Raw genomic sequence first — 13,012 nt, forward strand, 5'->3', positions numbered from 1 at the left:
ATTTTTATGGGGATTTTTTTTTTTTTTTTTTAAAATGGAACGAAACTGGGAAGACGGAACTCCAAATGGAGTTTGGAGTTCCGTCCAATCTCGTTTTTTCAGTTTTTTTTTTTTCACTTTTTGTTCCAAAAAAACAGAAACGAACCAAAAGTGCACCAAATAGAAGATTCTGTTTTTTCGTTCCAATAGAACGAAAAAACTCCAAAAACGCTTTTTTAAAACGATACCAAACGGAGCCTAAGTCTGACGGCCATTACTCTCTCTCTAGTCTTTAAGATGAACATGCATGGTGGGTGACATGGGTCTAGCTGAATTTGTGCTCAGTCCCCCCTTTCAATTTCTCTTTCTCTGATTCAATTATTTGAGTAATAAAAAACGAACTTAGAAAAAAAAAAAAGACTAAATATAATATTTTTATCTTTAAAATTTAAAATTTTAATTTTTATATCATTTGTATGTTACATACATATGATAATTGATAGATAATATGAAACAAGAATTTAATAACTATGGCTCTACCCACAATTCTATTGTCTTTTTTTTTTTTGATAAAGAGTAAAGGGTGCTCCATGTTAGTGATCATACCTCAAGCCGAAGCACCCCCATATGCAAGCAACACTTCTGCAAGACTAATGAGTGATAGTGGACCATGCCTACTCGAACCCACAACCAGGTGACTCGAGCAGTGATGGGGCAAGAACTTCCTTCCACTAGGCTACCAACCCCGTTTGCAATTCTATTATGTTCTTGATTGAATAAAGAAGGTAATATTCACACTCTAAGCCAATACTAAATTACAATTTTAGCTAGGATGATGAATCATGAGTAACAGTATCAGTTTCTTACTTCCTCTGTTTTCTTCTTCCAAAACTTGTGACTTGTGAGGTAGATTATGGTTTGATTCCTTCAAAGATTTCTTCCAAAAAGTTCAACAGGTTTGGGTTTTGAATACAAACTCAGTATAGAAGAGATTAATCCGAGTATCCGACAGTGTTACTGGTTGTGTCCAGTACTCCAGTGTGGGCTGAAATCCAGGACAATTATAATTCCAAATTTGTTTTCCCTCTTTTTCACGGCACCTTTGAACTCCTAAATTTTCGAAGAACAAAACAAGGGCCAACATAAGCCGCAGCCATGTGAAAAGGCTTCAGTTTCTCAGTTTCATCATATCTCACACACCATCCCCATCCAATATTAACTCACTGGGACCTTTATACAAACATTGTAACCATATCCATGGAGAGGACCCAAACAGAATTTGCAGTGCAGCAAGAGGACACAACCCATGCATTTACTGAAACTGTGAAAGTGAAAACTCTTTCAAAAGGACCAATGAAGTCACAAACAAACACAGGCACATAGAGAGAGAGAGAGAGAGAGAGAGAGAGAGAGAGAGGTGGACCTGAGAGGCTGACATTAGTCTTTAATGTATTTCTTGGCTCTACAAAAGCCTCCCCTGGCACAGGACAGTAAATGAGGTTAGCTGGTTAGGTAAAGACTAGAAGAGACTATATTAAATCTGCCTGACCTGGTGATATAGAATTCAAGCACCTGTCCCATTTCGGAATAAACAATTATCTCAATTTATACTGAAGAACATGGGCATACTTAAAATCTTATTATCTTAAACCATTGGCCTCCCCTTAAGGAGATGAATGACTTTCACTTTTTCTGGTCATACAAACCCTAGTTCTAGTGTATTTAATTAACTCTTCTGCTCTTTTTCCTTCTACAGTTTCCTGGCCATGAAAGTCAAGAGTAGGTGACATTTTCAAGACCTTCAATATCTATGGTTTACAAGTTTGTGTCATTTTCCTCGACAATGATCGACTTGACAAGGACTCTAAATAATAGAGTCAATTGAGGGTGAACCATAGCTAGTCATTAGAATTCTCCAAGACATTTATATGTGACAAAAGAACAATGTTTAAGGGAGAGATATTTTCTGCTATGACTTGAAGTGTTGAAGAATTGAAGCACCAAATGATATATAGTACTAAAAAAAATATGAAACTGTGACTTGTAACAATTTTTTTTTACCTTTCACGGTTTGCAGATTACCACAAAGCAAGGGAGAAGAGCTTTGGGGCTGAGTAAATAGAGCTCCTCAATATTTGAATAAAGACCAACTTTCCCTGCTAATGAGTCAAACCCTGTTTGGCCTGCTAGTCCTTGGATGTTCTCCAAAGGCCTATGAACCCTTCCTGCAATCACTCTACAGACAACTAAAGCCTTCCTCATAAATGGGTTTTCTTTATTGAGTTCAATAGATTCAAAGGCTCTTCCACTTGTCGAAGTTGTGAAAACACCAATACCTCCCTTGAGTTCTTTCTTTGTTGAGAACCCATGTCTTATAATCCTACACACACTGCACTTCTCTGAAGTACAAAGATTGGAGGAGCCATTCATGCCAAGGGAACATGCCACAGTAGTGCCATAGAATCTCAAAAGCTCATTGCCATCAGCCAAGCAACGTGGGTGTTTCTTGGGGAGTTTACTGGCTTTAATTTTAACCATCTCCCTGTATTCTTCAAATCTAGCTAGGGTCTTTTGCATGTTGTGGACCTTCAAAACCTTCTCAATCCGCCAGCAGTTGTTCTCAGACTTTAACCAGCTTGCACGACAAATGATCTCCACTATCTTTCTAGATGAGTCTCCTTCAACAAGTTCAGTTACTGTACAAGAGAAAGAAGTGAGTGTGATATATGAAGCTGTCATGAACTAGAATGAAAGAGATAAGCTTCTTTGGTAATTGGTGCAACACTTGCAGATGAGGAGTAAACGAAACAGAACCTCTGCACAATTATATTGGGTGAACTTCTGATTTCATAGTTTCATGCAAATGAGAATAAATTGAAGGGCTATGACTGAAAAATCTGAATGACATGGATTGGGTATCTAAGAAAATTGAGGATTGCAAAAAATTTTGAGTAATATTTTGACACTAATTCACATTGAAATGAGGTAATGATTAGGAATACAAGGAAAACAACAATAAGATCCACCACACATGGCAAGGAAACAAGTTGACAAAAGTTTCATAAGGGAAACTATATTTTAAACAGATAAAACAGCAAAGTTGGAATTGGATACTGTGGAGTAGAGGAGTTCAATCTATATTCAGAGAAAACTCTTACATATTGAATCATCAGGTCTGAAGCACAAGACAGAGAACTACAGTAATGTTTGGAGGGAGAAGATTGGGAGGTTAATTTGGATAAAGAGAAAGGAACCCATGAAACATAAAAATTAAAGGGTTTAACTTCTTGTCACCGCATATGATGACATTTGCTTTGATCCCTTGTTCATATATCAAGTTTCAGAATCAATGATGCTATAAGAAAGGAGAAGATGCTGAAAATAGACATCAGACATGAGAAGAATCCAATCTTACCAGCATGCTTAGATAGATGATGTGATTCTAAGGATTCCGACTTCCCAAACTGCTCTCCACATCTATGGCAAGTCACCATAGACGACCCATGAGAAGCCCTATGAATAATACCACCACCATCACCAATACCACCAGAAAAGGCAGAACCCCCAAATGCAGGGCTTTCTCTATCAGAGAAAAAACTAGGAGACTTCCTTGGAGGTGTAGCTGAGCTCTTAAAAGAAGGGTTGTAATAGTGCCTGTTAAGGTGCCCTCCTGGACCAGGTGTCCCAGGCCTAAGGGTACCAACAAAAGTTGACTCGTCGCCGCCACCACCACCACCGCCGCCGCCGCCGCCTCCACCTTCATGAAAACCCCCAATTCCGGTTATCTTGAGCTCACACCTTGAATTGCTCAGAATCACTTCATGGGTTATTGGGTTCAGGAATTCATTACTCCCTATAGATCTTGGGCTGCAACTTGGAGGCCTTTCCAAGTGTCTCTTGCTCCCATGGATAACATCTTTTAGGTTCGCAATGGACCTTGAACAGCCGGACCTGCTTGATTTTTTGGTCAAGATAGAACTCAAATGGCTCCTAGCTTTTGGATCATGAACATCTGAAGGCTCTGATTTGCAATGGAGAGATCTCTTTAGAGAAAGCCAAACTGTTGGCATCTTCTTCTACTTTTTCTAACTTTCCTGAGTTCTCTCTATCTTAGCTTTCAAATAACATTCAAAACTCTTCTGTTGGACTGTTTTCTGCTCTTGACAAGAACTACTTCCAAGAGCACACCATCACCTTCCGTTGCCATACTCTTTTCCATCTCTGTAAAAAAAAGTTAGATATCAAGGAAAGTCATTTTCCGCTCATAAATTATTTCTGTAATCTCGCAAAGGTAACCCTCCATATCTGAAATCTCTCTCGTTCCTCTGAAAATAGAAAGAGTCAAGTTTGAAGAAAACCCAACTCAAAAATCTTCATGGAAACTTCGCACCACTAAAGAAAACAGTTCTTGAAGCCAAACATGGTCCACCCAACACACAGGTAATGGGTTCTAAGAAAGAGATGAAGAAATGCAGAAAAAGACCTTAGAACCAGAAACCAATGAAGCCCGCCATTAGAAATGGGTATATGGAAATTGAAGAAAAAGGGAATCTCTGGTTCTTGGAGACATGGAAACCAACCTCAAAAATCTTGGTCTTTGTCATTAATGAATAGAGAAAACCCGCAGAGCCACAGGATTGTTTCTTACAACATGACTAGACGATGAGAGAGAAAGTGTGTGTTATCAGCAATTTTAGAGTAGCATTGAATTGTAGACAGAAAATCGCAGACATTAATGCCATTGTCATATCTTTGGATTTTGATTTTGTAAATTTGAATCGTAACAAAATCTTAACAACCCAGACTGGTTTATTAATGACTTTTCGCACTACACACAGAAGCAAGCAACATGGCTTTTTGGAATAAACCAAGGCGAAGAGGATGTGTATTGTACAATCAAAATTTGCCACTTGTCTATCAATCCATTGGTTCTATACCTTCGACTGTACACTTGTGAACCGGGTTGAAATCGTCTGTAATTTCGATCTCGTACAATTTCGTGAAATACCATCTTTAGGGGATGACACGTGTATTGATACCAATACAATGGTCCAGATCTGGTACAACTAATAAAACCTTAAATCAGTGAAGAGACATTTAAATCAGATCTGGACTATTGCATTGGTATCAATATACGTGTCACCCCCTGAAGGTGGTATTTTATGGAATTATACGAGATTGGAATTGCAGACGATTTTTTTCCCTTGTGCAGCAGGGCATTTCCGTGATATATTATTGATCATATTTAAATCTGTGATTTTTATACTAATCATGTCATTATTAATTCTTCTTTCGAAAGTCATTAAAAAGCATTAAATGAGTGACCGACTGGATTAGTCCTCTAGTTCCGATATTAACATTGAGATTTGAGACAACGGTAACCATATCATGGTAAAGTTGAATATACTAGTTATTCACTGTTTCTTTTGGGCTCTCAAGCTCTGGCTTTTCCTTAAATACCATCAAGAACCATAGAACCAGCTAAGGCAGAGGATCTAGCATTTAATGGGTGGGTGTTAAATAAATGGGAGAGGCTCCACGGAGTGGTGTTTTGGATTTCTGTTCACATATTCATTAGATAGGAAGCCTGTTTGCCCTGAGATTGGATAGTGAAGATCAAAAGGAGATGTCCAGAATCTCTTTACTTATAAAGTAATCAAACAAGGAAAACGGAACAATGAGCATGGTTCTAAGTATTGGTATAGGATTGCCCGATAATTTGATGGTGGTGATTAAAAAGAGAAATCCTGAATTTTACTGATAAAGTGATCAGACAAGGAAAATGATTCACTGAGCATGGTTCTAAGTATCGTTATCAGATCTCCCATATTGGGAAGTTCGTATCGGTTTGGCAAGTGTTCGATCTTAATACCTGGCCAATATCGTATCCGTTGAATGGTATGGATTAGGGGTAAAAATGTCAAATTCTTTTTTAATGTAAAGCAAGAGTATTTCTGTCTCATACGAGAGATCTGATTCCGTAACAATTTTGGGGATGATCGATACCTGTTCAGATACTATGCCCTAAAACCATGATAGTGAAGGAGTCCAATGCTATGTAGAACGAGATGCCAACATGTATTAAGAAGGTTGTGAAAAAAGGTCCTAGGAGAATCAACAGGTACTTGTCGAGCACAAGAAATACTTGGCATTGGCATGAGGAGGTCCAGACTGCCATCAAATTTAAGAAAGATTGTTTTTAGACTTGGCAAAGGACTAAAGAATTAAATGATAAGAAAAGATACACTGCTGTCAGAAACAAAGCTAGAAAAATTATGGGGAAAACAAGGTTGAAGAAATATAATGACCTATACAATAACATGAATGCTAAAGCTAGAGAAAAAGCTATATATTAGATTGTTAAAATGAGATATATGTCGAGTAAAGATCTTGAGAATGTCAAGTGTATCAAAGATGAAGATGGTAGAGTGCTAATAAAGGATAAATACGTTATGAAGAGATGTGGTGATTATATTTACAAGTTAGTAAATGAAAACATCTCGAGTGGATCTAGACCGGAAAAGTGAATTCTTCATCGAGATACCACATGTCATAGATATATGAGAAGGATTGAAGTGGTTGAGGTTAAAGATATATTAAGAAAGACAAAATCATAAAAGACTCCACGCCCAAACGAAGTCCCAATAGAAGTCCAAAAGAGTTTAGGCCTCAGTGGGATATCATGGTTACCAAACCTTGTTAACAAGATTCTGGGTACAAGAAAGTTGCCAGACGAGTGGAGGAAAAACTTGGTAACTCCCATCTACAAAAATGAAGGAGATATTTAGGATTGCAATAACTAGAGAGGCATAAAAGTATAACCCACACTATGAAGCTTTGAGAGAAGGTTATTGAAGCCCACTTGAGAAGAGAAATTGCTATCTTGAATAACAAATTTGGTTTTATGCCTGGGAGATCATCAACAGAAATTATTTACCTGTTTAGGAGACTCAAGTAAACCTATAAAGCTACGAATAAGGACCTCCACATGATCTTTATTGACTTAAAAAAGGTCTACGACAGAGTACCTAGAGAGTTAAAATGACATGTCCTAGAGAAGAGAAATGTATCGAGTAAATAAATGGATATTATTAAAAATATGTTTACTAACGTGGTGACTAGTGTGAGAACCAAAGGCTGTTAAGGTAGCAAATTTTCAGTTACTATTAGGCTTCATCAAGGCCAGCTTTAAGCCTTTATTCGATTGTGCTTGTTATGGATTTTTTTTTTTGGGTGCAAAGCTTATTATGAATGAGTTGACAAAAAATATTCAAAATGAGGTTCCATAGCTGCTAGAATATTTCTCCCAAATCCACCATTTTGGGGACCATTGAAGAGTGATAAGAAGAATGTTGGTTTGGCTCGAAAGGGAGAGGACGGAGTTGCCGCCTGAGATCGCTGCTCGCAGAGATCACTCATGCGAGTGCAGTGGTTCCCATTACCCTATCATTCCCTTCATCAACAAATCACACATTACCTCATCATTCCCACTATGATTTGACACAGAAGGTGGGGATGAAAAATTGTGATAGAGAGTGCAGTGGTTCCCATGTTTTTTGCATCCTACATATGGGGTTGTAGGCCTTGGTAGTCCGGATGGTCTTAACCTGAACCAGAGCTGTGAGTTTGTTAAGACAGATTTTCCATCATTGGGTCTTTTGGAAGGTAGGCTGTTGGAGGTTTTGTTGCCTGATCCTGATGAGTCTCCTACTTCAACGTTGAATGAAGGGGAGGATGTCACTAGGTCTCCTACAATGGCTTGCTACGATAATGGTCGAACAATGATAGTTTTTCATGATCTTTCTAGACCTGATTTTGATGAGAACCTTTATATACCATTCAATCATATCCCTAGTAGAAACGCTCGTCCCAAAGAGAGTGTGCTAGAGTCTTCAGTTGAAGGAGCTACTAGGGAAGGGGAGGAGGCATCGGAGCTAGGGGTTGTGGATGATCTTATCCAGTCCTAGGTTGAGGGTGCTGTTGGCCACCGTACTATAAGAATTTCTAATACAAATAACCCCAATGAAGTGCCTGTTTTAGAACATTAGGGGGGTTGGCAATGCTGGTGCGTCGTTGCGTCTGTTGGTATGTCCAAATAATCCTAATTTTCTTTTTCTAGTGGAACCCAAAGTGGAGTGTAATCGGTGCCAAAAAAATATTTTAACTCTCTCGGTTATGGTGTAGTTTTTTCACATAAGCACCGAATATATGGTTGTTTTGGAAGGAATCTATTTCGCCTCTTACTGTGGTGATGGTCTCTGACCAACATATTTCTTTGTATGTGGATGTGGATGGTCGGCATTTGATTATTGTGGCACATGAGAGGATGTACTTTTCATTTTTTTCTAGCACTCAACAAGAGGCTCTCTCTCTCTCTCTCTCTCTCTCTCTCTCTATATATATATATATAAAGTCAGTTATGAACTACCTACCTAAAAGGCTTTGTTTGTGTTCATGTAAGACCATTGTTTGGAAGATTTTTAAATGTTGAAAAAAAAAAAACCCCAATAAAATATGATGTAAAATATCATTATAGGATTTTTTCGAATTTTATTTGCTATTTTTTTAACAGGGCATAGTTATTTGAAATAACTACATAAGAATATCATCTTAATTACATTTAAACTATGCAGTTCCTACCATATGGTTGTGACTTGTGAGAGCCATGTATGGACATGGTCACCTGAGGCCTATAGATACATAAACCATGTGTGATCCATCTAAAGCAACTAGGGTGCTCTCCAAATGTTGAAAAGTTTACTAAGAAAGATTCTAGATTCAAATTGTGCGTAAATATACGTAGGTGAAATTGAAAGAAAAATTGTGCTCACCATTAAGGAAAAAAATTTGATTTTCCCATAACATTTTCTTTTGTGGTCTTTCTTATGTAAAAAAAAAGAAAAAAAAAAAAGACAACAACATGAATTTTGTTAGCAAAATTTGATATTTTATTTTCTTTGACATGGATTTTACTTGGAAATATATGAAAGTGATTGATGATTTTATCTTACCGCAAATAGTTTCCTCACACCCATGTTAAATGTGGAGAATTCCTTGCCTATGAGTTTGTATCTTGAGATGGGTATCAGTAACAATGGTGAGGGCATTTATCCACCACTTAATATAATGAAGAAATGAGTAACAATGACCATAGATGGTGGGTGAAGCCTACTCCACATAGGTGGAAGAAAACATTCTCCATATATGAAAGTTTAAACTTGGTTTTAATTGTACTTGAGAGGAACAACCATTAATTTTAGAAGGCATTTGTTACGCTCTCTAACATATGATTTTATTTTTTCTCTCCCCCTAAAAAAATGAATAGAAAAACACTTCATGAGAAGTAGGTTCAAAGAACCCTTTCCCATTTAAGAATTAGGAAATGGTTTATGCAATGAAGATCTTATATGATGTGAGTCAGATTTGTTATTTTCTAGATTATTTTCCATCACCAAAGAAATACAATCCGGCTGAAGTAGAGCTAGAATAAGTTTTCGATTTAGTCCTCATTACGGAGCCTCCAACAAAGGCTCTCCCTCTCTTCCTCCCTCTATGAAGGGATCCCTGGATTTTACGTCGTCGAAGGCTTTCCATACATCAGAGCGAATGAAAATCAATATATCTGATACATAGAACACATCCCTGACAACACCTAGCAAATCAGCCAATGCATTTAATGTAAGGAAAACTATAGGGTGGTCGCAGATCATGGCTTCTGTTTTCTTCGCTTGAGCTATACAAAATGAACTTCAAGTTTTGATGAAAAGTGGCAATATTTCAAATGACTACCCATTCTTTTAAGAGGATGTAATCCAACTAAGGATGTAAAGGATGGGGAAGGAGGTTGTGAGAAAACTTAAGCTTCCCACTTGCATGGAACAAAGAGAAGGAAATAAAAGGGCAGCTCTAAACTCTAATTTTTTTTTTGGAGCGGGGCGGGGGAGATGGGGTTATTCTCTGTTGGTGAGTGCAGCGGTGCGGTGAACATCGGATGGTTGAAAGCAATCGAGCATGTGTCCCAAGATCGTCTCCACCATTTGATCCTCACCACACCATCACATCACCGCACCCACTGCAGAAGATGTTTTCTCAGAGATGGTGGAATTCTAAAATGATCCCGAAAGTTAGGGGTGTCAATCGATCAAGCCGGTCCAGTTTCGGTCGGGCTTAATCGGGCTTGAAGACTTTTAAAGGTTGCACCGTGTCTGCCCATTTAACTAATCGGGCTTAGTTAGTGAGGGCATGGTACACTTTATATTCGGTCGGTCGGTCTCGGGCTATTAAAATCAAGCCTTAATCGGGTTTTAGTTGGGCCTTAACCGGGCCACGGACATGTTTAATGTTAAACGGGCGTAACCGGTTTTTAAACGGGTCTTCTTTAATATTATTGAGCAACAACGCCGTGACGGACGATGGGGTTTGGTTTCCTATTTTTCATTGTCTAAATCTGGTTGTGGCTATTCTTTTATTTGTTTTAAACTGGTTGGACATTTCATAATCCATGCTATGTACAGTAACATGGTTAATTTTGCAAAATAAAATTTTAAAGAAAGAGATGATTGGATGAAAATGCAATGAGAATGCTCTCATATGGGATTGCCCATAACTACAAATGGATCTCAATAAATGTATTGATTGATGCAAGGAACCTACTCTCTTCCTAGTCACATATTTAAAAACATCACAAAAAATCCAAAGCATTGATCCAACATCCTCATAATTAAATTATTTAGAAACATCATAAAAAATCCTAAATCCTTATCCTGTCCAAGCATCCCACAATTAAAATATTTAGAATCATAAAAAGTCTCAAATTCTTATCCAAACATCCCACAATTAACACATTTAGAAATATCACAAAAAATCTTAAATTCGTATCCAAACATCCCCAAAGTTAAATATTTAGTTACATGACTCAAAATTATCCTGATTTCGTCCAATCTGGAGTGCTTCAACATCAATCCCACCTAATAGAAAATAGATGAAGTATAAACATTAGTAAATGTAAAGATAAAAGATATCGAATATGTCATAATCAAAGAACAAGAATGATATTACCTGTGGAATTTCACCTAACAGACTAAACATTAGCTGCAGTAGAGGCATTAGAAGATCTTTGTGTAGGTTCTACTGTAATATTAGTATCACCACTCACATCCAAAGACAACACATTCCCCAAAGCATTAGCCAAATCACTGGCATCATCAACCGGTTCAGCTTTAAAAGTGTACAAAATGAAGAAGAGGACATGTAAGATGTTAAGATTATGACAAAAAAAATGCGACGAAGCAACATTTGTTTAACGGATGAAAAATGTATATTTACATAGTTTGAAATTACCTCTAAAGTCTACTCCGAACATCCAATCTCAAAGGCAAATCAACGCTTCAGCATTTGTAGGCAATAGCTTACTTCTGTATTTGTCAATAACTCTACCTCCAGCACTAAAAGCTGATTCAGAAGCAACAGTTGATACCGGAATAGCCAACACATCACGTGCCATCCGAAAAAGATCACGATACTTTGATCCTTGTGACTTCCAAAAGGCCAATACATCATAATGCTTGATCGGATCTTTAATCCTTGGCTCTTCTAGATATAAATCTAATTCGGATTTATCTTGTATTACAGTAGTAGTAGAACTCTCATACATAGATAGCTCCTACAAAACAAAATAATCAAAATGAATAATGTAATATATTGAATTAAAATATATGTTTTAAACAACCAAAAAAAAAAACATAATGATTTATACCTCCCAATCTAAAACATCTCCAACTGTATTGTCCTCAATAGCATGTGATTGAAATCCCCTCTCTTCCTCATTTATCTCCATGCACCGGTACTCTTCAAAGAGTCGTGCTAAGGTCGATTTCACAAGATTAAACTTTTTCATTGCTGTTGAATCCAAACTGTATATCTTATCAAAAGCATACCTAACAAAGATTAGCTTGTAACGAGGATCAAATACAACAGCAATAGCTAAAATGATGCTATATGAGTCCCAATACTTATCAAACTTCTTTTTCATTTCTTGTGCCATCTTTTTCACATAGTCTTCTCCCTGATTTATCGTTTTTAACAAAGACAAATGTATTTTCCATACATTATGAAAATACAAATTTGCTGTTGGGTACTTTGATCCAGACAATAATTCAGTAATGTCATTAAAAGGCTTCAAAAAGGAACATAAGTGTTCAATCTTTTTCCAATCCTCATTGCTTGGACACACTTTAAAATTTTTATCCACCAACTCTAGTTGTTGAAATGCAGTCTGATAGACAATGGCAGAATCAAGCATGTGATAAGTCGAGTTCCACCTTGTGGAAACATCCCCATGCAACCCTTTCTGACTTGGTATATCCAATTGTTTGCAGCATTCAAGAAACTTTACTTTCCTTGCTTGAGATGCCTTCACATATGCTACACTCGATCGAACAAAATGTACAGATTCATCAATGCACTTCAAACCATCTTGTACAATTAGGTTCAATATATGAGCACAACATCTGTTGTGAAAAAACTCACCACTACACAACAATGCCTTCTTTAATACCAAACTTTTTTTCAAGTGCTCAATAAAACAAAGGTTAGCACCGGCATTATCTAATGTAATAGAGAACAATTTCTTCTCTATGCCCCAATCCAACAACATATTTGAAGCAATTTCACATATATTAGCTCCTGTGTGTCGGGATGGCATGATGCAAAATTTCAATAATTGTTTATGTAGTACCCATTTTGTGTCAATATAATGACAAGTGAGAGAAATATAGGAGTCAGTGGTTACAGAAGTCCACAAATCAGTAGTCAATGACATTCTACCATTGAAGGAACTCAAAAAATCCTTTATCCTCTTGCTTTCTCTAGTATGCAACTTCAAAATATCAGCCATTTGGGTATTCCTACTAATAGGACTAAATTGTGGGTAAAGATAAGAAATCAAAGCCCTAAACTCTTCATACTCGACAAATACCAAGGGCAACTCATGTCTGACAATAAGTGTGGTAATCATATCTTGAATTACATCTAC

At 37.2% G+C, this 13,012-nt stretch overlaps 2 protein-coding genes across 5 annotated transcripts; both read right to left on the reverse strand.

Moving 5' to 3' along the window:
• Window positions 1–711: 711 nt before the first annotated feature.
• Window positions 712–4,754, reverse strand: LOC122064613. 3 transcript variants are annotated; one of them, XR_006135775.1, is made up of 4 exons: window positions 3,395–4,754; window positions 2,041–2,675; window positions 1,403–1,456; window positions 712–1,300 (listed from the first exon to the last, which is right to left on the reverse strand). XR_006135775.1 is itself a non-coding variant. In XM_042628337.1 (4 exons), the coding sequence occupies exons 2-3, from the start codon at window positions 4,047–4,049 to the stop codon at window positions 2,044–2,046; spliced, it is 1,287 nt and encodes a 428-aa protein (XP_042484271.1). In that variant the 5' UTR covers window positions 4,050–4,200; window positions 4,560–4,754; the 3' UTR covers window positions 712–1,456; window positions 2,041–2,043. The 3 variants fall into 3 exon arrangements, 2 of the variants coding, with proteins under 2 accessions (XP_042484271.1, XP_042484270.1); XM_042628337.1 differs by having other exon boundaries at window positions 712–1,456; window positions 3,395–4,200; window positions 4,560–4,754; XM_042628336.1 differs by having other exon boundaries at window positions 712–1,456.
• A 5,989-nt stretch (window positions 4,755–10,743) lies between these two features.
• LOC122064615 (zinc finger BED domain-containing protein RICESLEEPER 2-like) lies at window positions 10,744–12,665 on the reverse strand. 2 transcript variants are annotated; one of them, XM_042628339.1, is made up of 4 exons: window positions 11,735–12,665; window positions 11,320–11,641; window positions 11,052–11,196; window positions 10,744–10,946 (listed from the first exon to the last, which is right to left on the reverse strand). In XM_042628339.1, exons 1-2 carry the CDS (start codon window positions 12,632–12,634, stop codon window positions 11,348–11,350), a joined length of 1,194 nt encoding a protein of 397 aa, XP_042484273.1. In that variant the 5' UTR covers window positions 12,635–12,665; the 3' UTR covers window positions 10,744–10,946; window positions 11,052–11,196; window positions 11,320–11,347. The 2 variants fall into 2 exon arrangements, with proteins under 2 accessions (XP_042484273.1, XP_042484274.1); XM_042628340.1 differs by having other exon boundaries at window positions 11,038–11,196.
• Between the last annotated feature and the right edge of the window lie 347 nt (window positions 12,666–13,012).

The sequence above is a fragment of the Macadamia integrifolia genome, unplaced genomic scaffold (assembly GCF_013358625.1).
Source record: "Macadamia integrifolia cultivar HAES 741 unplaced genomic scaffold, SCU_Mint_v3 scaffold1699, whole genome shotgun sequence".
In the NCBI taxonomy this organism is placed as follows: Eukaryota; Viridiplantae; Streptophyta; class Magnoliopsida; order Proteales; family Proteaceae; genus Macadamia; species Macadamia integrifolia.

Bases quoted from the DNA above. Each gene is read 5' to 3' on its own strand.
- LOC122064613 (XM_042628337.1), bottom strand. From the start codon at position 4,049: ATGCCAACAGTTTGGCTTTCTCTAAAGAGATCTCTCCATTGCAAATCA. The intron at 2,676-3,394 runs GTAAGATTGGAT...TCTCTTGTACAG, and splicing joins TCATCTATCTAAGCATGCTG to TAACTGAACTTGTTGAAGGA.
- LOC122064615 (XM_042628339.1), bottom strand. From the start codon at position 12,634: ATGTTGTTGGATTGGGGCATAGAGAAGAAATTGTTCTCTATTACATTA. The intron at 11,642-11,734 runs GTATAAATCATT...TTTGTTTTGTAG, and splicing joins GAGATGTTTTAGATTGGGAG to GAGCTATCTATGTATGAGAG.